The 23,296-nt window shown below is 41.1% G+C and overlaps 2 protein-coding genes across 4 annotated transcripts in view; one reads left to right on the top strand and one right to left on the bottom strand.

The window, feature by feature from the left end:
• Positions 1-301: 301 nt before the first annotated feature.
• Positions 302-5,381, bottom strand: fam136a (family with sequence similarity 136 member A). The gene is made up of 3 exons (XM_061926696.2): positions 5,139-5,381; positions 853-993; positions 302-764 (listed from the first exon to the last, which is right to left on the bottom strand). The coding sequence occupies exons 1-3, from the start codon at positions 5,223-5,225 to the stop codon at positions 576-578; spliced, it is 417 nt and encodes a 138-aa protein (XP_061782680.1). The 5' UTR covers positions 5,226-5,381; the 3' UTR covers positions 302-575.
• A 15-nt stretch (positions 5,382-5,396) lies between these two features.
• The window catches only part of pcyox1 (prenylcysteine oxidase 1), a 23,980-nt gene continuing 6,080 nt past the window's right edge, over positions 5,397-23,296 (top strand). The window contains exons 1-7 of one of the 3 annotated variants that reach the window (XM_061926695.2): positions 5,397-5,997; positions 6,621-6,756; positions 6,856-7,062; positions 12,540-12,714; positions 12,777-12,988; positions 13,053-13,205; positions 15,604-16,287. In XM_061926695.2, the coding sequence (XP_061782679.1) occupies positions 6,639-6,756; positions 6,856-7,062; positions 12,540-12,714; positions 12,777-12,988; positions 13,053-13,205; positions 15,604-16,274 (1,536 nt within the window). In that variant the 5' untranslated portion in view covers positions 5,397-5,997; positions 6,621-6,638 and the 3' untranslated portion in view covers positions 16,275-16,287. Of the gene's footprint in view, positions 5,998-6,615; positions 6,757-6,855; positions 7,063-12,539; positions 12,715-12,776; positions 12,989-13,052; positions 13,206-15,603; positions 16,619-23,296 lie in introns of those variants that run through there. The other 2 variants (XM_061926694.1, XM_061926693.1) reach the window with 2 other exon arrangements.

The following is a 23,296-nucleotide window of genomic DNA, read 5'->3' as shown; positions in this document are numbered from 1 at the left end:
TAAATGAAATAAACATTTGAATGCATCAGTCTGTGTGCAATGAATAAATATAATGTACAAGTTACACCTTTTGAATGCAATTACTGAAATAAATCAAGTTTTTCAAAATATTCTAATTTACTGGCTTTTACCTGTATATGATGACATGCACCTCTTCTAGGCAGGCGCCAGAGGTCTTTAGAGGCACTGCAGCTTGAGAAAAACAAAGAAAATCCGGCTTTATGTTCTGTGAGACCTCCCCCACACGTACATCACAATTTATAAGCAGGAAGAAAAAAAGTTAGGATCAGAGCGGTTCTATTAGATTAACATGTTTATTTCTCTTACATAAACCTCACCACGGGAGGCAGGACATACGGCCAACAATAAAATGACAAAACAATGATGGCGGACTTTTAACATTTGCGACAGAAGCCTCCACACTGGGTGCATGATTCCAACTGAGTCCTCGGGCGTGACTGTGGATACCACCGTTGGCGCTCTCTAACGCGTGACTCCTGGTGTGTCAGGTACGTCAATCCACAACTGGCTCAGTTGACGCCCGCACCGGCGCTCTTGTTTTGAAAACTAGTGTCTCACTGCTCAATAGAGTCCAGTGTCTCCTGGATCCTTCGGGTCATGCTGGGGATGAGGTTCATGTGGTCGTCCACGCAGCTTCCCACGCATCGCTCCATCAGGGATCGGACAGCCGGCTCCTTGGCGCCCGAGTCGAAGAGATCCTTGGCTTTGTCGTTGCAGTGCATCGTGCACCTGGTCAGACGATCCTAGTAAGAATACATGTTTACAGCAAAGCAGTTGTTCTATGACACTTTGTTTTTAGCACCTACTACTTCCTGTTGTTGTCCCCCTCACCTGAAACTTCTCCAGCTCGGAGGTGACGAGGCCCTGAGCCTTGGCCAGGGGAGTGTGACACCTGTCGATGCACTGATGCACCTGAGACATGGAGTCGGACGAGCGATCGCAGCAGTCCGCGCTGCACTTAAACATGCGAGCCTGTAAGTTAAAAGTTAAAGTTAAGTTGAAAAAATGTGTGTAAGGATTGGTTTGTTTATGAAGCTTGATGTGGTTTCTGTTATTTTAGGAGAGTTCATTGACAGTCATGATTTAGTCAATTGAATTATAGTACTCGGTAAAAGGTTTATTTTTAAGACCAAAAACTGATATTCACTTAGTATTAGGGATGTCCCGGTCCAGGTTTTTGCACTTCCGATCCGATACCGATATTGTTTTTGCATTTCCGATCCGATACCGATACTGACCGATACCGAGCATGTATTAAAGTTTAAAGTTATTTAGCCTACTTAGTTGTCAGAATCATGTTGAAAAGGGTTTTAGTACTCTTGATAACAACTAGCCAGCTGAATTAGGGGAGTTTGAATAATACACAATGGTTGGTAACAAGAAACTGACCTGTTTATTCAAGGACAAACACAAAATAGACAAAATTATACATGACAAACAGAAATGGCATCATTGAACTAGGGCTGGGCGATATGGCCTTTTTTTAATATTGCGATATTTTAAGGCCATATTGCGATACACAATATATATCTCGATATTTTGCCTTAGCCTTGAATGAACACTTGATGCATATAATCACAGCAGTATGATGATTCTGTGTGTTTTGATTGATTGATTGAGACTTTTATTAGTAGGTTTCACAGTGAAGTACATATTCCGTACAATTGACCACTAAATGGTAACACCCGAATAACTTTTTCAACTTGTTTAAGACGGGGTCCACTTAAATTGATTCATGATACAGATATATACTATCAGATATATACTATCATCATAATACAGTCATCACACAAGATAATCACATTGAATTATTTACATTATTTATAATCCAGGGTGTGGAGGGGGGCGCCTGATGTAAGTGTCAAAAAGACAGCCAAAAGAGTTGGATATGACAATAAATCTAAAGTTAAAATATAGGGTAGAAATGCAGTCTTGATTTTCAAAATGTTCTTTCAAGGCTTGCATGTCTACATTAAAACATTCTTCTTCATACTGCATTAATATATGCTACTTTTAAACTTTCATGCAGAGAAGGAAATCACAACTAAAAAAATCACTAATTTTTTCATACGGTGTTGATGTGGAAATTTTTGCCTCAGCATTTTGATGGTGTGGACGTGTGGCACCGAATGGAGATAAGCGTCTCGACAGACGTCACAATATTTGAACAATGATGACGAAAACTGTTTTCTCTGTCGTGTCCGTGTGTCGAAAATTGTTGTGCGCTTATTTTTTTATTTGATTTTGTGCGTGGCATAGATTTGCCGTGCGCAGAGGACGCTAGAGCAGGCGCGCACCTTAGCGAGTGCGCTAGCATCACAGCTAACGTTAGCCATGCCGCTACCTCGCTCTCTGCTGGGAGAGGACGTATACGTATGTGACGTATGACGTGACGTATGACGTGACAGTATGTGACGTGTGTAAGAAGGTGCGCTCGCTGTCTGTGAGAGGGAGACGCGGGAAAGAGTGAGAAGAGCCTGTCGTGTAATGCAAGCAGCTAAAAGCAACTGCGTGAGAATTGTGGATGTGTTGAAGGTGTGCTGGAAAATGCGGAACGGAAATTATGGAGCAGCAGAAAAGTGGAATGTATTATTTAAATCGGTGCGTTGGAAAACACGGACCGGAGTTTTTTTTTAAACTGGATCTGGATCGGCATTTTCCCATGCCTTGCCGATACGCAATTTTTGGCAAATATCGGCAGCCGATCCGATCCAAATATCGGATCGGGACATCCCTACTTAGTATTACTCTCTTTAAAACAGTTATTCAGTATTTTTTAACTTTAGAAAGTTATATGGTTGAAACCGATAATGATGCCAAAAAACATTAAAAAAAAAGATGGGAAGTCCTCAAATGCTTATTTTGAAAATGTAATTTTCTTTACAGATTATATGCAATCTGTTGTTGCGTTTCCTAATTTGACTGTACATAAATGAAGGTGTGCGTTGCTGAGTCCGACCTGGACATAATCTGGACTGGACCTGGTTTTAAGAACCCTTTAAACAATCTAATTTCATTGACAACCAGGTCTGGTGAAGATAAGGTCCTTTTTAAAAATAAAATAAAATAAGATAAATACATTAAAAACATTTTCTTGAATAAAAAAGAAGAAAAACAATATAAAAACAGTTACATAGAAACTAGTAATGAATGAAAATGAGTAAAATGAAGTGTTAAAGGTTAGTACTATTAGTGGACCAGCAGCACGCACAATCATGTGTGCTTACGGACTGTATCCCTTGCAGACTGTATTGATATATCCATCCATCCATCCATTTTCTACCGTTTATTCCCTTCGGGGTCGCGGGGGGCGCTGGAGCCTATCTCAGCTACAATCGGGCGGAAGGCGGGGTACACCCTGGACAAGTCGCCACCTCATCGCAGGGCCAACACAGATAGACAGACAACATTCACACACTAGGGCCAATTTAGTGTTGCCAATCAACCTATCCCCAGGTGCATATCTTTGGAGGTGGGAGGAAGCCAGAGTACCCGGAGGGAACCCACGCAGTCACGGGGAGAACATGCAAACTCCACACAGAAAGATCCCGAGCCTGGGATTGAACCCCAGACTACTCAGCACCTTCGTATTGTGAGGCAGATGCACTAACCCCTCTTCCACCGTGCTGCCTGTATTGATATATATTGATATATAATGTAGGAACCAGAATATTAATAACAGAAAGAAACATCCCTTTAGTGTGAATTAGTTTTTTGTTGGTTTGAGTTTGAGTTTATTTCGAACATGCAAGTATACAACATGATACATCACAATCTCCAGTTTCTCTTTTCAACATGTTCGAAAAGGAGTAGGAAGAAGCAGAGCTTATTTAATCCTACCCCTTTTCTTTTACATAACAGTTGCTAAAACTTTTGTTCACTTCCTGTTCTCAATTTATTCACAATATACTCCATAAGTAATCACAATAAAATAAGTAAATAAATAATAATTGGTGAAGTAAGTTACATTTCATATGTTGAGATAAGTAAGATTATTTTGTGAGTGAAAGAATGAAAGAATGGATGAGTTAAATAAATTCAGAATGTTTATCATGGTTCTTCTTCTTTATACTTTGTAAACACTTTTAAGTTTGAAGAGTTTCTTGAAGTGGATCATATTAGTACATTGTTTGATTGCTTTGCTTAATCCATTCCATAATTTAATTCCACGTACTGATATACTGAAGGTCTTAAGTGTTGTACGTGCATACAAATGTTTTAAATTACATTTCTCCCTAAGATTATATTTCTCCTCTTTTTTGAGAAGAATTGTTGTATATTCTTGGGTAGCAGGTTATAGTTTGCTTTGTGTATAATTTTAGCTGTTTGCAAATTCACTATGTCGTAGAATTTCAGTATCTTTGATTCAATAAATAAAGGATTTGTGTGTTCTCTATATCCAACATTATGTATTATTCTAACTGATCTTTTTTGTAACACCGTTAATGAATGAAGTGTACTTTTGTAATTATTTCCCCATATTTCTGCACAATAACTCAGATATGGTAACACTAGTGAGCAGTAGAGAATATGAAGTGATTTTTTGTCTAGAACATGTTTTGCTTTATTCATTGTTGACGTGTTTCTTGCTACTTTATGTTGTATATTTTTTACGTGAGATTTCCAGTTCAATTTATCAAGAAATTTGGTTTCATTTACTCTTTCAATTTCTATTCCGTCTATTTGTATTTGTGTTTGACTTTCTCTTCTACTGTTACCAAATTGGTGCACTAATTGTAAGTGTATTTTGTGTTTTTTATGTTGATTTAATAATAATAAAAATAAATACTTAAAGTTAAAGTACCAATGATTGTCACACACACACACTAGGTGTGGTGAAATGTGTCCTCTGCATTTGACCCATCCCCTTGTTCACCCCCTGGGAGGTGAGGGGAGCAGCGGGCAGCAGCGGTGGCCGCGCCCGGGAATCATTTTTGGTGATTTAACCCCCAATTCTAACCTTTGATGTTGAGTGCCAAGCAGGGAGGAAATGGGTCCCATTTTTATAGTCTTTGGTACGACTGGTGAAGAACTAGCTCTTATTTTGTGCACACACAAACTAACTCTTACGTGCACGCACACACGCAGCAGATTATGACTATTGAAATTCTTCTTACCTGCATTTTCCGGATGTGATCTCTCTCCAGGCTTTGGACCATGTCCTCCACCACAGCATGGACGCGTGCTTGTTGAGCCTCCGCCATGTCTCCACGCTATGCTCAATATGTGTTTCTTTTTTTTTTTTCTTCCCAAGACCACTTTTGTACAATAATGCGTGTGTTGGCGCGACGTAGATGCCTGACTATAAAATTAGGTAAGCACTAAGGTCACCTCCATTCAAGCATGGGTTCGAACTTGAGCCTGAGCAGTCGAAAGCATCACTTCCTGGATATTTCCGGGTTTGCGGGACAAAGCTTCCGGTTTTGGACTAGGTCATAATTGGAATTCTTAAAACATTCCTGTTTATTATAAACAGAAATAAATCTTTATTTTTTATTTCTAACATACACTACGATTACGTATATTTTTGGACTGCAAATCAAGCAAATTAACCGTAGTGATTCCTATCAAAATAAAATGCATGTAATTTACTATAAGGCGAGGACCTCGCTCCTTTGTACCATGTTCTATCAAAAAAAAAAAAAAAGAACATTACATTTCGATTCCAATAAAGTGGATGACCCATTAAAATTTAATTATGGGCATTTATGAATGAAGGCTAATGCACGGATTTTATTTTGAAAGTCAAAAGAAGTACCGGAACCCGGACGTATGTTACTGACGTACATGCGACTATAGTTGTTGAAACTTTCGACACAATTAAATTAGTTTAGTAAGTTACTGTCAGCCACTTCGACGGTTCCTTTCTCTAACATGCTATTGTCATGTTTAAGTAGAAATTACACCTAAATTAGGGCACTTAGTTTGCTATGTTGAAGTGTAAAGGGTGAAGACAACGCGGGAGTCTAAAGTCTTGTAAGTTAAATTTTGTCAGTCGATATAGTGTTATTAACTTCCCTAATACTTTCACTATTATGTTTTCATTCATATTTAATACTAACCTGTCACACACTCCAGATTTCTCCAATATGACCTTTGTAACGCTCAGCCCTTTTATCAGAATCAGAATCAGAATCAGCTTTATTGTCATTACGCAAGGTAACGAGATTGAGGCCATTCCATACAGTGCGATGTGTGCATGCTAGAAAAACAATGTGCAAATATATAAAAATATAAAAAATGTAGAAGTGCAATGAATATGGTGTGAAATGAATATATACATGAAAAAACAAACAAAAAAAACAGGGTGGTTGGTGGAATGGGTTATTGCACCGAAGAGAAGGCAGTTATGAGGGACAATGGGGCAGTCCGTTCAGGATGGTTATGGCCCTGGGGAAGAAGCTGTTCTTTAGCCTGTTTGTTTTGGTTTTAATGCACCTGTAGCGCTTCCCAGAGGGCAGCAGGTGCATTAAAACCAAAACAAACAGGCTAAAGAACAGCTTCTTCCCCAGGGCCATAACCATCCTGAACGGACTGCCCCATTGTCTTATCAGTCCTGATAAGACAAGTTACTGACAGTTGCTGCATGCTTAGTGCAGATATTCCTGGATCCCTCCATGGTCGCCATGACTGTTCGATCCCTGTCAATCAAAGCATTGTTCCTCCTATGGATCTCACACACCAGCAGACGTTTTGCATCGTCTGCCGAGCTGCAAGAGCAACCTAAAACAATTGGTAAGTCGTTTTTACCGTACCTGGATTTTGGGTGGTGGGCTCCATTGTGGTGCTTCAATATCTGTACTGCAAAATACTCATCTGCTTTCCTTTCATTAGCTGTGATCGGAGCAGGCATCGGCGGCGCGGCTTCAGCCTTCTACCTGAGGCAAGAGTTTGGACCGGGAGTCAAGATCGATGTGTTCGAACCTGCCGAAGTCGGCGGGCGACTGGCAACGGTGAAGATCGGGAATCAGGAGTACGAGACGGGAGGAGCTGTAATCCATCCTCTCAATCTCCACATGAAGCAATTCATTGACACCCTAGGTCAGTGTTTTTCAACCACTGTAACCTGTAACCGTGTAATACTCTTCCATATCAGTAGGTGGCGGCCGGTAGCTAATTGCTTTGTAGATGTCGGGAACAGCGGGAGGCAGTGTCCAGGTAAAAAGGTGTCTAATGCTTAAACCAAAAATAAACAAAAGGTGAGTGCCCCTAAGAAAAGGCATTGAAGCTTAGGGAAGGCTATGCAGAACAAAACTAAAACTGAACTGGCTACTAGTGATGGGATCGGCAGTTCTTTTGACTGTACTGAATCACTAGAATCAGTTCCTTAAATTGATTTGTTCAAAAAATTCGTTCACCGAATCACTTCTGCAGCAGCAGTTCTGTGGGCAGGTCGGCGAATCACGAGTCAGTCAGTAACAGATTCCCCAGCGGCAAATCTCGGTGTGTGTCAGTTCGCGAACGACACAAGCCCTCAGCACCCAATGAACGACACGCACAGTGACTGAACGAGATCCTCAATGTGACGTCCTCCTCCGCGACACAGTCAGTTCTCTGTGTCAGTAGGTTCGCGAGTCCTGTTGTTAAATATGTTTTATTGCACTGAAATGAAAATAAGAAATAAATAAAAGTGGGGAATAAAACAAATAGTTATAGCCTACTAAAATGCTTGCAATCAACAGTTAAATAAATAGGCCTCGTTTGTTTAGTGCAAAAACAAATATTAAATTAAGAAACCCTTAACAAATGCCAACATAAAAACTAAATGTTCTGTAGCAAAGAAAATGTAAACTTAAATATGCAAACAAAAAGAAAATAAATACCTTCAAAATAAAACAAATAAATTAAGAGCCAGAAATGCCAACATAAAAACTAAATGTTCTGTAGCCTACGTTTAAAAATATAACAAAGAAAATATCAACTTAAATGTGCAAACAAAAAGAAAATAAATAGGCTACCTTAAATAAAACAAAACAAATATTAAAGCAAGTGCCAGAAAAGCCAACATTAAAACTAAAATTTATGTAGCTTACATTTAAAAATATAAAAATGGAATTATCAACTTAAATATGCAATAAAAAAGAAAATAAATACCTTAAATAATATAAAAATAAAGATAAATAATAGCCTATGTATATGTACATATATTAGTTATTATTTTTATTTTAAATCTTCTCAAACAGCCTGCTCTACACTTTACCCCCCGCCCCTTCCCTTTGCGTCGCTGCTGCTCAGCCTTGCCCTGCACTGTCTTTCTTTCTGTCTCCTCTACTCTCGTAACTTTATGTGTTGAGATAATGTGTGTGTTTGTTTTCATGTGGCTTGAGTCAACATTAGTCGTTAGCTTGGAGAATGAATGGAGAACGGATGCCAATGGCATGAAACATATCCCCGCGACGGGAGGAGAATCACTCGCGGCATTGGGGCAAGCAGAGCAGAGAGCGAGAGCTTTGTCGTTCACTGAGTGATTCATGTCGTTAATCCGCAGTGAACGAATCGTTCGCTCAGTCCCTCCCCCCGCCCCCATGAGGAGTAGCTGGCTGCGTCGTTCGCCGACGTCACAGAATGCGCCAGTTCCACTCATACCGGCATGGTCGCGGCGGAGCTCAACTGAACTGAGAAAGGAACGAATCAGTTCATGAAGTGATTCGGTTCAGAACGTTCACTCAAAAGATTCGTTCGTTCGAACGAATCGTTCGCGAACGACACAACATTACTGGCTACAAAGTAAACAAAAACAGAATGCTGGACGACAGCAAGGACTTACTGTGGCGCAAAGACGGCGTCCACAATGTACATCCGAACATGACATGACAATCAACAATGTCCTCACAAAGAAGGATACAAACAACTGAAATAGTCTTGATTGCTAAAACAAAGTAGATGCGGGAAATATCGCTCAAAGGAAGACATGAAACTGCTAAAAAAGAGAAAAAGTCACCAAAATAGGAGCGCAAGACAAGACCTAAAACACTACACACAGGAAAACAGCAAAAAACTCAAAATAAGTCAGGTTGTGATGTGACAGGTGGTGACAGTACACCTACTTTAAAACAAGAGCTTTATTGATGCATGCTTGGTTATGGTTTAAAGTCATATCCAACAATTGCGACAACGACTTTTTACTGTCAACCGAGTTTCGTTTTTTAAGGATATCTGCTGGTGGTGTGCCTCCGCATTTTTTCAACGCCAAAAATGTGCCTTGGCTCAAAAAACGTTGAAAAACACTGCCTTAGGTAATGTCACCAAAGATGTACACTTTGCATTATTAAGTATAACGTGCAGTAGTTGTGTGTAGTGTAGTGGTACACGCTGCTGCCTTTCAGGCAGTTTTTAAAACGGTACAATGCAAAAGCAGCCTGTGATTGAACCACTTATTAAAGATTTTTTTTTCTAAATAAGTACATTATAAATCAATTAATAACTAAACCAAAGTAATTATTTCACTCAACATAATCAAATGTCAAAGGAAGCATATTTAAAAAAAAAAAAAAAAAAAGTTTTTTTGTTTTTTTTTTGCATTATTTCAACAAATGGTGTCTATTGATTGATTGATTGAAACTTTTATTAGTAGATTGCACAGTACAGTACATATTCCGTACAATTGACCACTAAATGGTAACACCCGAATACGTTTTTCAACGTGTTTAAGTCGGGGTCCACGTTAATCAATTCATGGTAATTCAGGGTCTATTAGTTGAATTACTTTATTGCAATATACATGTACAGTATGTTTGATCTATTGTAATAATGTACACATTATACAAAGTTTATACATGAAAATTAAATTTAAAAAATCCTTATAAATAATGTTTGAATTAAACATTATTTTTGTTGTTTTGGGAATTAATCATATATATTCTCCCCAATAACATAAAAAAAAAAAAATGCACATAATGTGCATTTTGACAATATTTTTTCATTTTTTGTCAGTCACATTTTAAGTTCTAGGTAATTGACAAACAAATTTCATTGCATTTCCCTTATACATTAATCCAGTAGGGCTGCGAATCTTTGGGTGTCCCACGATTTGATTCAATATCGATTCTTGGGGTCACGATTCGATTCAAAATCGATTTTTTTTTTTTTTTCCGATTCAACGTGATTCTCGATTCAAAAACAATATTTTCCCGATTCAAAAACGATATTTTTCCGATTTAAAAGGATTCTCTATTCATTCAATACATAGGATTTCAGCAGGATCTACCCCAGTCTGCTGACATGCAAACAGAGTAGTAGATTTTTGTAAAAAGTTTTTATAATTGCAAAGGACAATGTTTTATCAACTGATTGCAATAATGTCAATTTGTTTGAACTATTAAATGAACCAAAAATATGACTTATTTTATCTTTGTGAAAATATTGGACACAGTGTGTTGTCAAGCTTATGAGATGCGATGCAAGTGTAAGCCACTGTGACACTATTGTTCTTTTTTATAAATGTCTAATGATAATGTCAATGAGGGATTTTTAATCACCGCTATGTTGAAATTGTAACTAATATTGATACTGTTGTTGATAATATTAATTTTTGTTTCACTACTTTTGGATTGTTCTGTGTCGTGTTTGTGTGTCCTCTCAATTGCTCTGTTTATTGCAGTTCTGAGTGTTGCTGGGTCGCGTTTGGTTTTGGAATTGGATTGCATTGTTATAGTATTGCTGTGTATTGTTTTGTTGGATTGATTAATTACATTTTTTTTTTTAAATCGATTTTTGAAAAATGAGAATCGATACTGAATCGTACAACGTGAGAATAGCGATTTGAATTCGAATCGATTTTTTACCACGCCCCTAATATATATATGTGTGTGTATGTATATATATATATATATATATATATATATATATATATATATATATATATATATATATATATATATATATATATATATATGTGTGTATATGCATGTATATGTGTATGTATATATATATATATATATATATATATATATATATATATATATATATATATATTAGAGATGCGCGGATAGGCAATTATTTCATCCGCAACCGCATCAGAAAGTCGTCAACCATCCGCCATCCACCCGATCTAACATTTGATCAGAACCGCACCCGCCCGCACCCGCCCGTTGTTATATATCTAATATAGACGATGCAAGGCATTAGTGAGGTTATAAAGCTTTTGCCTGTTAAAGAAAGGAGACTGATCCAATGCAGCACAGACATTCGCGTGCCACGCTGTCACGACCCAGACGCACACCAGTGCGCAATCATATGGGAGCCGCGCTGAGCGCACCTACAAGCGCGTCTCGTTGCCGGCGACGGCCGGGTATGGGCCCGACGCTCCAGCGCCATCCATTTTCAGGGCTAGTTGATTCGGCAGGTGGGTTGTTACACACTCCTTAGCGGGTTCCAACTTCCATGGCCACCGTCCTGCTGTCTATATCAACCAGGGTGAGCCCCACCCCTTTCGTGAGCGCACTGCGCGCGGAGTGACCCCTGTTACGCGCCCCCGGCATCAGGGGTGGCGGGCAGGTAAGCTGCGCGGGCGGAGCGCGCGGAGTGACCCCTGTTACGAGCCCCCGGCCACGGGGGTGGCGGGCAGGTAAGCTGCTTACCTGAAGGCGGACGAGGCGGGGTGTCGGTGCGGTGGGCGCGGTGGTGACCCTGGACGTGCGTCGGGCCCTTCTCGCGGATCGCCTCAGCTACGGCTCCCGGTGGGGCCCTCTCGGGGAAAGGGGCCTCGGTCCCGAACCCCGGCGAGGCGTCGGGGGCCTTCTCCGCTCCGTAAAAGTGTCCATCGCTTTTCTTTTTTTTTTTTTTCTGTTGTGGCATATGCAGCAGGTGCCTGCTCGTTTTTCGTATGTGTGTAACAACATTTAACTATGTATATATATTTCCGAATTGGTTTAACTGCCACCCGCCTGAATCTATTTAAAATCTAATTTTTTTTTATTTCAACCGCCCGACCCGACCCGCGGATAAAATCTAATTTTTTTTAATTTCATCCGCCCGATCCGCGGATAATCCGCGGACTCCGCGGTTGTGCCCGCAAACCGCGCATCTCTAATATATATATATATATATATATATATATATATATATATATATATATATATATATATATATATATATATATATATATTATCTGAGAACACCGGAAAGATCCTCCCAGCCTTGACGCGCTCACGTTTTTTACGAAAAGTTGATATCTCGAAGCGTTTGCACACAATCAGACATTGTTCGGCATGAAGTTTTTAGCGTGCGTTAGCATACTTTTGAGAACGTTAGCATGCTAGCTTTTTTTTGCGAACGTCTTTCATATTAGCATGCTAACGTTTTATGCTAGCTTTTTTGCTACTTTCTATGTCTACACCAACAAATACTGCATTTTGATATTTCTTCTTACCCAGTCATGTGCTAGCTTCTTTACGTTAGCATGCTAGTATGCTAACAGGGATGACTGTATTCTTAAAGGAAATTGTGCGACTCCGCCCCTTTTCACACATTGTCCATATTTGGTCATTGTCAGCATCTACAGCTGTGTGTTATTGCAGGTCTCTCCACGTGTCAGGACGTCCCATCAAAAATGGCGATCTTCGACGGCAGCGAGCTGACGTTCGAAGAGAGCGACTGGTTCATCGTGAATTTCTTGCGCATGCTGTGGCATTACGGCCTCAACTACCTGCGCATGCAGATGTGGGTGGAGAGTGTTTTGGATAAATTCATGAGGTGAGCTAGAATAAGTACACATTCATCATCATGAAGGTTCCTCATCCGTGTCATGTTGGCAGGATCTACCAGTACCAGCAGTACGGCTACTCCTTCGCCAGCGTGGAGAGGCTCCTGCACGCCATGGGTGGAGATGACTTCCTCACCCTGGTCAATCAGACCCTGGAGGAAGCCTTGATGGCCCAAGGCTTTTCTCAGATCTTCATCAATGACATCGTGGCTCCCATTACGCGGGTCACCTACGGCCAAAGTGTCCGAATTAACAGTTTTGTGGGTATGTGGTGTGCCGTTCGCCACCTGCTTTCGACTGGTGTTGAAATGTGTTGCTGTGTCGTCAGGGGCTGTGTCACTGGCCGGGGCCGATTCGGGCGTTTGGTCCGTGGATGGAGGCAACAAGAAGGTTTGCTCCGGACTTCTTTACCACAGCAAGAGCGAACTCATCCGAGCCAGAGTGGTGTCCGTTTCATTTAAAGCTCGCCCATCAAAGACAGGTAGCATTCAGTCAGTTATTTTTGAAAGCAAATCACCACCAAGGTCTTAAATCAGCGACAGTCAAATACATTGGCATTAACAGCTGTGGCTGTAGGCAACCTCCTGATGACTAGGGGGGGGGAAATAACGCTACAAGGTGGCAGTAACTGCATTTTAAATAGAAATTGACGGATAAGTTTTTTTCAGGGCCGATACCGATTATTAGTAGTCATTTGCAGTAAAAGTTAGCCAAACATGACGAGTATATGTCAGTAAACAGCTAGACCAGGGGTCGGCAACCTTTACGAGTCAAAGAGCCATTTTGACCAGTTTCACAAATTATAAAAAACAATGGGAGCCGCAAACATTTATTAAATTTTAAATGAAATTAAAGCCGCAAGCAGCATTGGTCGGGCCCGCGTATTTGGCAGGTGCTAGTCCTAACTGTCCCAATACTTTTGTCCAGTGATAGTCATAAGTGTCCCAATACTTTTGTCTACTTTTAGTCTGAAGTGTCCCAAGACTTTTGTCTAGTGTACCTACCTTGTCTGCATTGTGTGGGCACGTTGGTGCTTCCTGCTTTTAAGCAGCCATCTTAAAAAAACAGCAGCGCAGCAGCATCAGCACAGCGGGTCTTTGAAGGGTCATAAAATCAAAACCGGAGCAGTTAGAAAAAAAGCGCTTCTGTCATTGTAATCACAAGGGTTCAATCTCTCTCCTGTGTTAGTTTGAAGGCGAAACGACAAACACGCTCAGAGGAGTTCGTTTTTTAAGGAAGGTGACCGGTTTTAAAAAAAAAATTGTTTTGAAGGGGGAATAGCAAACTTCCTGTTGATTTTTGCTGGGGGTTGTCAATTTATGAAATGTAGGTCTAAGTGAGACCTACATATAGGTTTTTGTTTCATGGCTCTCCGACCTTCCCAGTGGGAGTTACAGGCAGTTTTGTCAGTTTTTTCATCCGAGGAGCAGTTTTTTGTCCGTTTTATTCAAAAATTGCTTTAGAGCGCAATTTTTAAATTTGGGGTTAGGTTTTTTTATTAGATCACAATTTTTGCCAGTCCTGATGTGTGCGTTCAGTTTGGTGAGTTTTGAAGCGTGTTAAGGGGGTCAAATTACAGCTCAAAGAGGCAAAAGTTACTGTTTTTAGTACTTTTTTGTCTTGAAGGGGGAATAGCCAACTTCCTGTTGATTTTTGCCCGAAAATATACTATTATGAAATCTAGGTCTAAGTCAGACCTACATAAAGGTTTTTGTTTCATGTCTCTCCGACCTTCCTAGTGGGAGTTACAGGCAGTCTAGTTTTTTTTTTCCTAGGGGGCGCTAGAGCGCAATGTTGAGTTTTGTGGTTCGTTTTTTTTTTTAAAAAGGCAATTTTCGCAGGTCCTGATGTGTGGGTCAAATATGGTGAGTTTTGAAGCATGTTAAGTGGGTCAAATTACAGTTTAATGTGGCGGCGGAAGAATAAAGAATAAAACCTTACAAATACAATAGGCCCTTATGTCCCATTGTATAAGGACTCCCTTTGGGAGTCCTTATACAATGGGCCATGCGGGCCCTAATAACACTATATAAAAAATGTTTTTTGCTTTGTGCTATGTATAAACCAGGGGTCTCAGACACGCTGCCCACACCTTAATATGGAATTTTTAAATAAATAATAAATAAATACCCAGAATCCCATGCAGCCCTAACTCTTCCGGGATACATTATACACCCCCGCTACCAAACCCCGCCCACCTCAACCGACGCACAGAGGGGCGGGGGGTTGATGTGTGAGGGAGCAGGCTTGGGGTGGGGGCGGGGTTTGGTGGTAGCAGGGGTGTATAATGTAGCCCGGAAGAGTCAGGGCTGCATGGGATTCTGGGTGTTTGTTCTGTTATGTTTATGTTGTGTTAAGGTGCAGATGTTCTCCCGAAATGTGTTTGTCATTCTTGTTTGGTTTTGGTTCAAAGTGTGGCGCATTATTAGTAAGAGTGTTAAAGTTGTTTTATATGGCCACCGTCAGTGTAACCTGTGTGGCTGTTGACCAAGTATGCATTGCTGTCACATACGTGTGCAAGCAGAAGATGCATACTGTATAACAAGTGGTTGGGCTGGCACACTATTAATACAGATTGTAGAGGGCGTCAAATGTTGTACCATCATGGCACGCCCTTATTATAGATGTAAGGGTGAAAATCGGTGAATATTAATCCCGGGAGTTTTCTGCGAGAGTCACTGAATTCCGGAAGTCTCACGGGAAAATCGGGGGGTTCGGCTAGTAAGCTACTGAGCCGCATCAGAGTGATCAAAGAGCCGCATGCGGCTCCGGAGCCGCAGGTTGCCGACCCCTGTTCTGGGGGTAGCGGATCCCCTGTTGAAGACCTCTGATTTAAAACATATTTGCTTCTCTCCAATGATCTGCTTCTTTGTTTTCAGGCCCGTCCACCAGCTTCTATGAGGTCAATTACGTTGACGACACCGGCGCAGGGCACTCGCTCTACGATATCGTCGTCATAGCGACACCACTTCACCAGGGCAAGTCTGACATCTCCTTCTCAGGCTTCTCCCCGCCCGTCCCGTCTCAGTTCCCGGGGAGCTACCACCAGGTGTTCGCCACGCTGATCCACGGCGTGCTCAACACTTCTTACCTCGGGGTAACGCGCCCCGCCTCGGAGTTCTCCGTGTCCGACGTGCTCACCACGGACTCTGACGGCAGCAACGTGTACTCTCTGTCGTCCGCGGCCCCCGTGCACGTCCCCACGGGATACAGCCGACCCCCCGCCAGCGACAGCCAAGTGTGGAAAGTCTTGTCTCCTCGGGCGCTGAGCCAGGAGGAGCTGCGGCGTATGTTCCTCTCCTGGGACTCCGTGTCAGAGACCCGCTGGTTGGCCTTCCCAGCTTACCGCACTCCGACACGTCGCACGCCGCCCTTCATCCTTCACAGCCGGCTGTACTACCTCAACGCTGTGGAATGGGCGGCCAGCGCCGTGGAAATGAGCGCCATCTCTGCCAGGAACGTGGCCCTTTTGGCGCACCACCGCTGGCACGGTCAGACGGACAGGATCGACCAGGAAGACCTCCACATGCGTCTACGCGGGGAGCTGTGATGCACCCGGACAGGTATTTGGCCCGCCTCCATCAGGGTTTATTCATTAAACTGTGTACTTGGAAACAAGCCAACAGTTACTACCTGTCTTTGATGTCTTACTAAGAATAGGCACACCTTTTTACTACTGTACCAAGTGCCTCCAAGCAAGCATTCATCTGGATTAGACAACAAATCATGCTTTCACTTTTGTCAGGATTGATTGCACTAGTAAGCACGAGGGGGAAAGAATATCTGACCTCCTGTCACCTGTTTCTTCTGCACTTATACCAGGCGTGTGATTTTTCCTTCTATAGTCGGAAATCCATCTTTTTTATCTCTGTAAAAATATAAAAAAATATTTTCCGTTTTTCTTCCTTTTTTTCCCCAACCTACAACGTGTGTTAAATAATAATAATAATAATAATAATAATAATAACTGGGATTTATATAGCGCTTTTCTAAGTACCCAAAGTCGCTTTACATGTAGAACCCATCAATCATTCACACCTGGTGGTGGTAAGCTACTTTCATAGCCACAGCTGCCCTGGGGTAGACTGACGGAAGCGTGGCTGCAATTTGCGCCAACGGCCCCTCCGACCACCACCTATCATTCATCATTCAATTCACCGGTGTGAGTGGCACCGGGGGCAAAGGGTGAAGTGTCCCGCCCAAGGACACAACGGCAGAGATTTTTGGATGGTAAGAGGCGGGGAGCGAACCTGCAACCCTCAGGTTTCTGGCACGGTTGCTCTACCCACTACGCCATGCCGCCCCAAAATCTTGATCCAGCTCTTTGCCATACCAGCCAACAACTACGGTTTTCCCGTAATGAGTATGCTTTTTGATAATCCAGTGGTAAATGTCAGGTTCAAACACTGATCAATCAATTAATGTTTATTTATATAGCCCTAAATCACAAGTGTCTCAAAGGGCTGCACAAGCCACAACGACATCCTCGGTACAAAGCCCACATAAGGGCAAGGAAAAACTCACCCCAGTGGGACGTCGATGTGAATGACTATGAGAAACCTTGGAGAGGACCGCATATGTGGGTAACCCCCCCCCTCTAGGGAGACCGAATGCAATGGATGTCGAGTGGGTCTAACATAATATTGTGAGAGTCCAGTCCATAGTGGATCCAGCATAACAGTAAGAGTCCAGTCCACAGTGGGGTCAGCAGGAAACCATCCCGAGCGGAGACGGGTCAGCAGCGCAGAGATGTTCCCAACCGATATACAGGCGAGCGGTCCACCCCGGGTCCCGACCCCGGACAGCCAGCACCCCATCCATGGAACCTGCAACCCTCAGGTTTCTAGCACGGTTGCTCTACCCACTACGCCATGCCGCCCCAAAATCTTGATCCAGCTCTTTGCCATACCAGCCAACAACTACGGTTTTCCCGTAATGAGTATGCTTTTTGATAATCCAGTGGTAAATGTCAGGTTCAAACACTGATGACATCTATTAAAGGGGAACATTATCACCAGACCTATGTAAGCGTCAATATATACCTTGATGTTGCAGAAAAAAGACCATATATTTTTTTAACCGATTTCCGAACTCTAAATGGGTGAATTTTGGCGAATTAAACGCCTTTCTATTATTCGCTCTCGGTTGTGACGTCACATCGGGAAGCAATCCGCAATTTTCTCAAACACATTACAAACACCGAGTCAAATCAGCTCTGTTATTTTCCGTTTTTTTCGACTGTTTTCCGTACCTTGGAGACATCATGCCTCGTCGGTGTGTTGTCGGAGGGTGTAACAACACGAACAGGGACGGATTCAAGTTGCACCAGTGGCCCAAAGATGCGAAAGTGGCAAGAAATTGGACGTTTGTTCCGCACACTTTGCGACGAAAGCGATGCTACGACAGAGATGGCAAGAATGTGTGGATATCCTGCGACACTCAAAGCAGATGCATTTCCAACGATAAAGGCAAAGAAATCTGCCGCCAGACCCCCAGGAAAAGGGAGCGGATGAGGGTATGTCTACAGAATATATTAATTGATGAAAACTGGGCTGTCTGCACTCTCAAAGTGCATGTTGTTGCCAAATGTATTTCGTATGCTGTAAACCTAGTTCATAGTTGTTAGTTTCCTTTAATGCCAAACAAACACATACCAATCGTTGGTTAGAAGGCGATCGCCGAATTCGTCCTCGCTTTCTCCCGTGTCATACTTGCCAACCTTGAGACCTCCGATTTCGGGAAGTGGGGGGTGGGGCGGGGGCGTGGTTGGGGGTGGGGCTAAGAGGGGAGGAGTATATAGGCCACTGACCTACTCAGTGGCCTAGTGGTTAGAGTGTCCGCCCTGAGATCGGTAGGTTGTGAGTTCAAACCCCGGCCGAGTCATACCAAAGACTATAAAAATGGGACCCATTATCTCCCTGTTTGGCACTCAGCATCAAGGGTTGGAATTGGGGGTTAAATCACCAAAAATGATTCCCGGGCGCGGCACCGCTGCTGCCCACTGCTCCCCTCACCTCCCAGGGGGTGATCAAAGGGGATGGGTCAAATGCAGAGGACAAATTTCACCACACCCAGTGTGTGTGACAATCATTGGTACTTTAACTTTAACTTTATATTTACAGCTAGAATTCACCAAGTCAAGTATTTAATATATATATATATATATATATATATATATATATATATATATATATATATATATATATATATATATATTTATATATAAGAAATACTTGACTTTCGGTGAATTCTAGCTATATATATATATATATATATATTTATTTTATTATATATATATATATATAAAGTAAATACTTGAATTTCAGTGTTCATTTATTTACACATATACACACACATAACACACAGGGGGCGTGGCTTCCAGCTCCGCCTGAATTTCGGGATATTTTCGGGAGAAAATGTATCCCGGGAGGTTTTCGGGAGAGGCGCTGAATTTCGGGAGTCTCCCGGAAAATCCGGGAGGGTTGGCAAGTATGTCCCGTGTCGTTGGCTGTCGTGTCGTTATTGTCGGTTTCGCTTGCATACGGTTCAAACCGATATGGCTCAATAGCTTCAGTTTCTTCTTCAATTTTGTTTTCGCTACCTGCCTCCACACTACAACCATCCGTTTCAATACATGCGTAATCTGTTGAATCGCTTAAGCCGCTGAAATCTGAGTCTGAATCCGAGCTAATGTCGCTAAACCTTGCTGTTCTATGCGCCATGTTTGTTTGTATTGGCATCACTGTGTGACGTCACAGGAAAATGGACGGGTGTATATAACGATGGTTAAAATCAGGCACTTTGAAGCTTTTTTTAGGGATATTGCGTGATGGGTAAAATTTTGAAAAAAAACTTCGAAAAATAAAATAAGCCACTGGGAACTGATTTTTAATGGTTTTAACCCTTCTGAAATTGTGATAATGTTCCCCTTTAAACAAGACGAGGCAAATAATTAAACAAAGACAGAATTAAATTTGGACTCAATATTGAGGAGAGTCGTCTGTACACTGTACCCTTGCACAGTATTTCAGCACGCTCTGCCAAAAGATTGCAAAGGACAAAGGTCGCAAAAAGTTCACAGAAAAGGTCATAAACAATAAACAGAAAAGGTCAGTTCAAAAAGAGTTCGTAAAATAGTTCCAAAAGAGGTCCATAAAATAGTTCAAAAAGACGTTCGTAAACCAGTTCAAAAAGGAGGTCGTCTGGAAATTGGGCAGATCCTGTCTTCTCTCCGCTTTGAAGTCCTTGGGTTAGAACAATATCTTTCTGTTGATTACCATACATGAAAGAACACAGGAACACCTTCATCTTGCTTTCCCCCCTACACAGTGGAGTTTTACGAGCCTTACTCTTGGTAGGTTTCAAAGACAGCTTTTGTCTTCTCACTAGACCCTCAATGTAACACAAAGTTTTTGTGATAATTTAGAAACAATTATTCTAACAGTAAAAACTAAGATTTTCCATTAAAAGAAGATTAACTTAAAAATGAAAGCTACATAGTGAAGCAACTCCACGGGCAGGAGACAACATATACGGTAGAGATGCGCGGTTTGCGGACACAACCGCGGAGTCCGCGGATAATCCGCGGGTCGGGCGGGTGAAATTAAAAAAAATTAGATTTTAAATAGATGCGGGCGGGTTGCGGTTAAACCAATTCGGAAATACATATGTTATTGTATAATTTAAGTTTGTGCGCGTGATTGACAGCCTAAGGCTTATGAGGCACATTTTTTATTTATTTTTTTATTTCAACTTAAAAACGTATGAGCCTATGCCTATGCCGAGAACATAGGCTATGTGTTTATCTTTATTTTCCTGCCTGTCGTTGACAATGGAGATTGTCTGATATTTTGTCATGGCTGCAGATCAATCAATAAAGGTTCATCTTTGTTGCGAAATTGTTCACTGCTTCACTGTGCACCCCGCCCTTTTCCCTATTTGAGCATTATAACGTTAACAGTTAATATTCATTGAAATAAATTCAGAAAAATTTTTTTACCTAACGAAAATATAGGCCTAGTCTTTCTAAAACATTTTTTTAACTTCTTAAAAGCCTCGTTCTGCTTGCTGGAACTGCGCACACAAAGTGTGAGGAACGCGCTCCTGATCTGAGGGCATTGGCAACAATAGTCAACACTTTCTTAATGGAAATGACAATAATATAATAATGATAAATAGTATTATCACGCATTAATATCTCTTAGCCACGAATGCGTGGCCAAGAGATAATAAGTAGTCGTCCCTCTCATCAGTGCCGGGTGTGTTGATTGAAGATGGAACGCAGCTGCCTGCAGCAGTTTGAGTGACGCGCGCTTGGAGGTGCACTCAACGCGGCTCCCAGATGATTGCGCACTGGTGTGCGTCTGGGCTGTGACAGCGTGGCACGCATTGAATGTCTCTGCTCCATTGGATCAGTCTCCTTTCTTTAACAGGCAAAAGCTTTATAACCTCACTAATGCCTTGCATCGTCTATATTAGATATATAACAACGAGCGGGTGCGGTTTTGATAAAATGTTGGTTCGGGTGGATGCGGATGGTTGACGACTTTTGTGATGCGGTTGCGGATGAAATAATTGCCTATCCGCGCATCTCTAATATACGGGAAACATCAATGATGATTGGTTGGTTTACGTATAAGAACATCCATATACCGGCCCCCAGACACATTTTTTTCTCAAAATTTGGCCCCCCCGAGTCAAAATAAGGCCTGAGCTATACTGTACCAAAGTCATCACGTCTGCCACAATCATGTGTGTTCTTAACGTTGTATTCCACGTCTTCAACGTCGAGAGCAGTTTTGATTTGGGCTTACATGGTAAACAACTCAAATTAATGTGTTGGTCATTGTTTTATCTCAGACGCATACATTTGTCCAAATGTGGCCAAGTAGACACATTGTGGGTTTCCTGGACGTGGTCTACATCGCTAAAAGAAACATCTAAGAAAGAGTATCCCTCTGCCATCTTCCACTAGTTTTTTAATATATAAATCGCCCGCTTGAATATTCTCTCTTCTCTTCTCCGACTCTCTCTTTCTCATTTGGGATGTCTGTTGTGATTTCACTTCTTGGTTCGATGACCCGCCCAAATAAGTAATTACCGTATTTTTCGGACTATAAGTCGCAGTTTTTTTCATAGTTTGGCCGGGCTCCATTGCGACTTATATATGTTTTTTTTCCTTTTTTACTATGCATTTTCGGCAGGTGCGACTTTTACTCCGGTGCGACTTATACTCCGAAAAATACGATACTTATTTGATTGTTTGCAGTGTGAAACGTATAGTAAAATAACAAAATAAGAAATATATACCGTATTTTTCGGAGTATAAGTCGTTCCGGAGTATAAATCGCACCGACCGAAAATGCATAATAAAGAAGGAAAAAAACAGATTTTTGAGAAAATTAAAGGATTTTCCGTTAGTCCAAAAAATACGGTACATTTGTAGTCTACTTTATACCTTTTGTTTTCGCCCTCTTTTTGTGCCCTTGTATGCACAATCCCTTCCATCCTTTGTAACTGAGCTACTGTGTGGAACAATTTCCCTTGTGGATCATTAAAGTTTGTCTAAGTCTAAGTAACGAGTCAATTCAGAATCAATTCAAAACGATTCTCGATTCACAAGCAATACTCTTTTAATACCATTGGGTGCAAGTTCTATCATTGAATATATTCCTCCCTAAAATAATCAAACAGCTTTAATACATCTTTGTTTTACCGCATTTTTCGGAGTATAAGTCGCTCCGGAGTATAAGTCGCACCGGCCGAAAATGCATAATAAAGAAGGGAAAAAACATATATAAGTCGCACTGGAGTATAAGTCGCATTTTTTGGGGAAATGTATTTGATAAAAGCCAACACCAAGAATAGACATTTGAAAGGCAATTTAAAATAAATAAAGAATAGTGAACAACACGCTGAATAAGTGTACGTTATATGAGGCATAAATAACCAACTGAGAAGGTGCCTGGTATGTTAACGCATACTTGCCAACCTTGAGACCTCCGATTTCGGGAGGTGGGGGTGGGGGCGTGGTCGGGGGTGGGGCGGGGCGTGGTTAAGAGGGGGGGAGTATATTGACAGCTAGAATTCACCAAGTCAAGTATTTCATACATATATATATATATATATATATATATATATATATATATATATATATATATAATATGAAAATATGCAAACAAAACTGTGTTTAGATCATTGATACTTCAAACTTGCATAAATAAATATTAAGGAATATAACATAACTTGGCTTATGAGAGTTTCAAAATGTAATGAATAAAATGCTAAAGTTGTTGATAAACAAGCAATTATTTTAATAATTAAATATGGTCATTTTAAATGAATTATTATGATAATTTAAAATCAATTATTTCAAATATGTTTATTTTAATGTATAATTCTATGGCTGGATGTAATAAGGAGTCACGAAAAAATACAAATAAAAATACAATTAATTTTGATGTTTTTAGCAAAATATAGTAAAAATGTATTTAGTTTTTTTTTTTTAAATGAATAAATATATTTATTTTTAGGTAAAATAAACATAATAATACAATGTATCTCTAGTCTGGA

This window comes from Nerophis lumbriciformis, linkage group LG32 (assembly GCF_033978685.3).
Source record: "Nerophis lumbriciformis linkage group LG32, RoL_Nlum_v2.1, whole genome shotgun sequence".
NCBI classification, from domain to species: domain Eukaryota; kingdom Metazoa; phylum Chordata; class Actinopteri; order Syngnathiformes; family Syngnathidae; genus Nerophis; species Nerophis lumbriciformis.
Note: the sequence above shows the minus strand (reverse complement) of the source record. Positions and strands in the feature narration are given on the sequence as shown.

Excerpts from the sequence above, each read along its gene's own strand:
- fam136a (XM_061926696.2), bottom strand. The coding sequence starts at position 5,225 with ATGGCGGAGGCTCAACAAGCACGCGTCCATGCTGTGGTGGAGGACATG. Across the intron at positions 994-5,138 it reads ATCACATCCGGAAAATGCAG|GCTCGCATGTTTAAGTGCAG; the intron begins GTAAGAAGAATT and ends TTTAACTTACAG. Across the intron at positions 765-852 it reads CCGAGCTGGAGAAGTTTCAG|GATCGTCTGACCAGGTGCAC; the intron begins GTGAGGGGGACA and ends TATTCTTACTAG.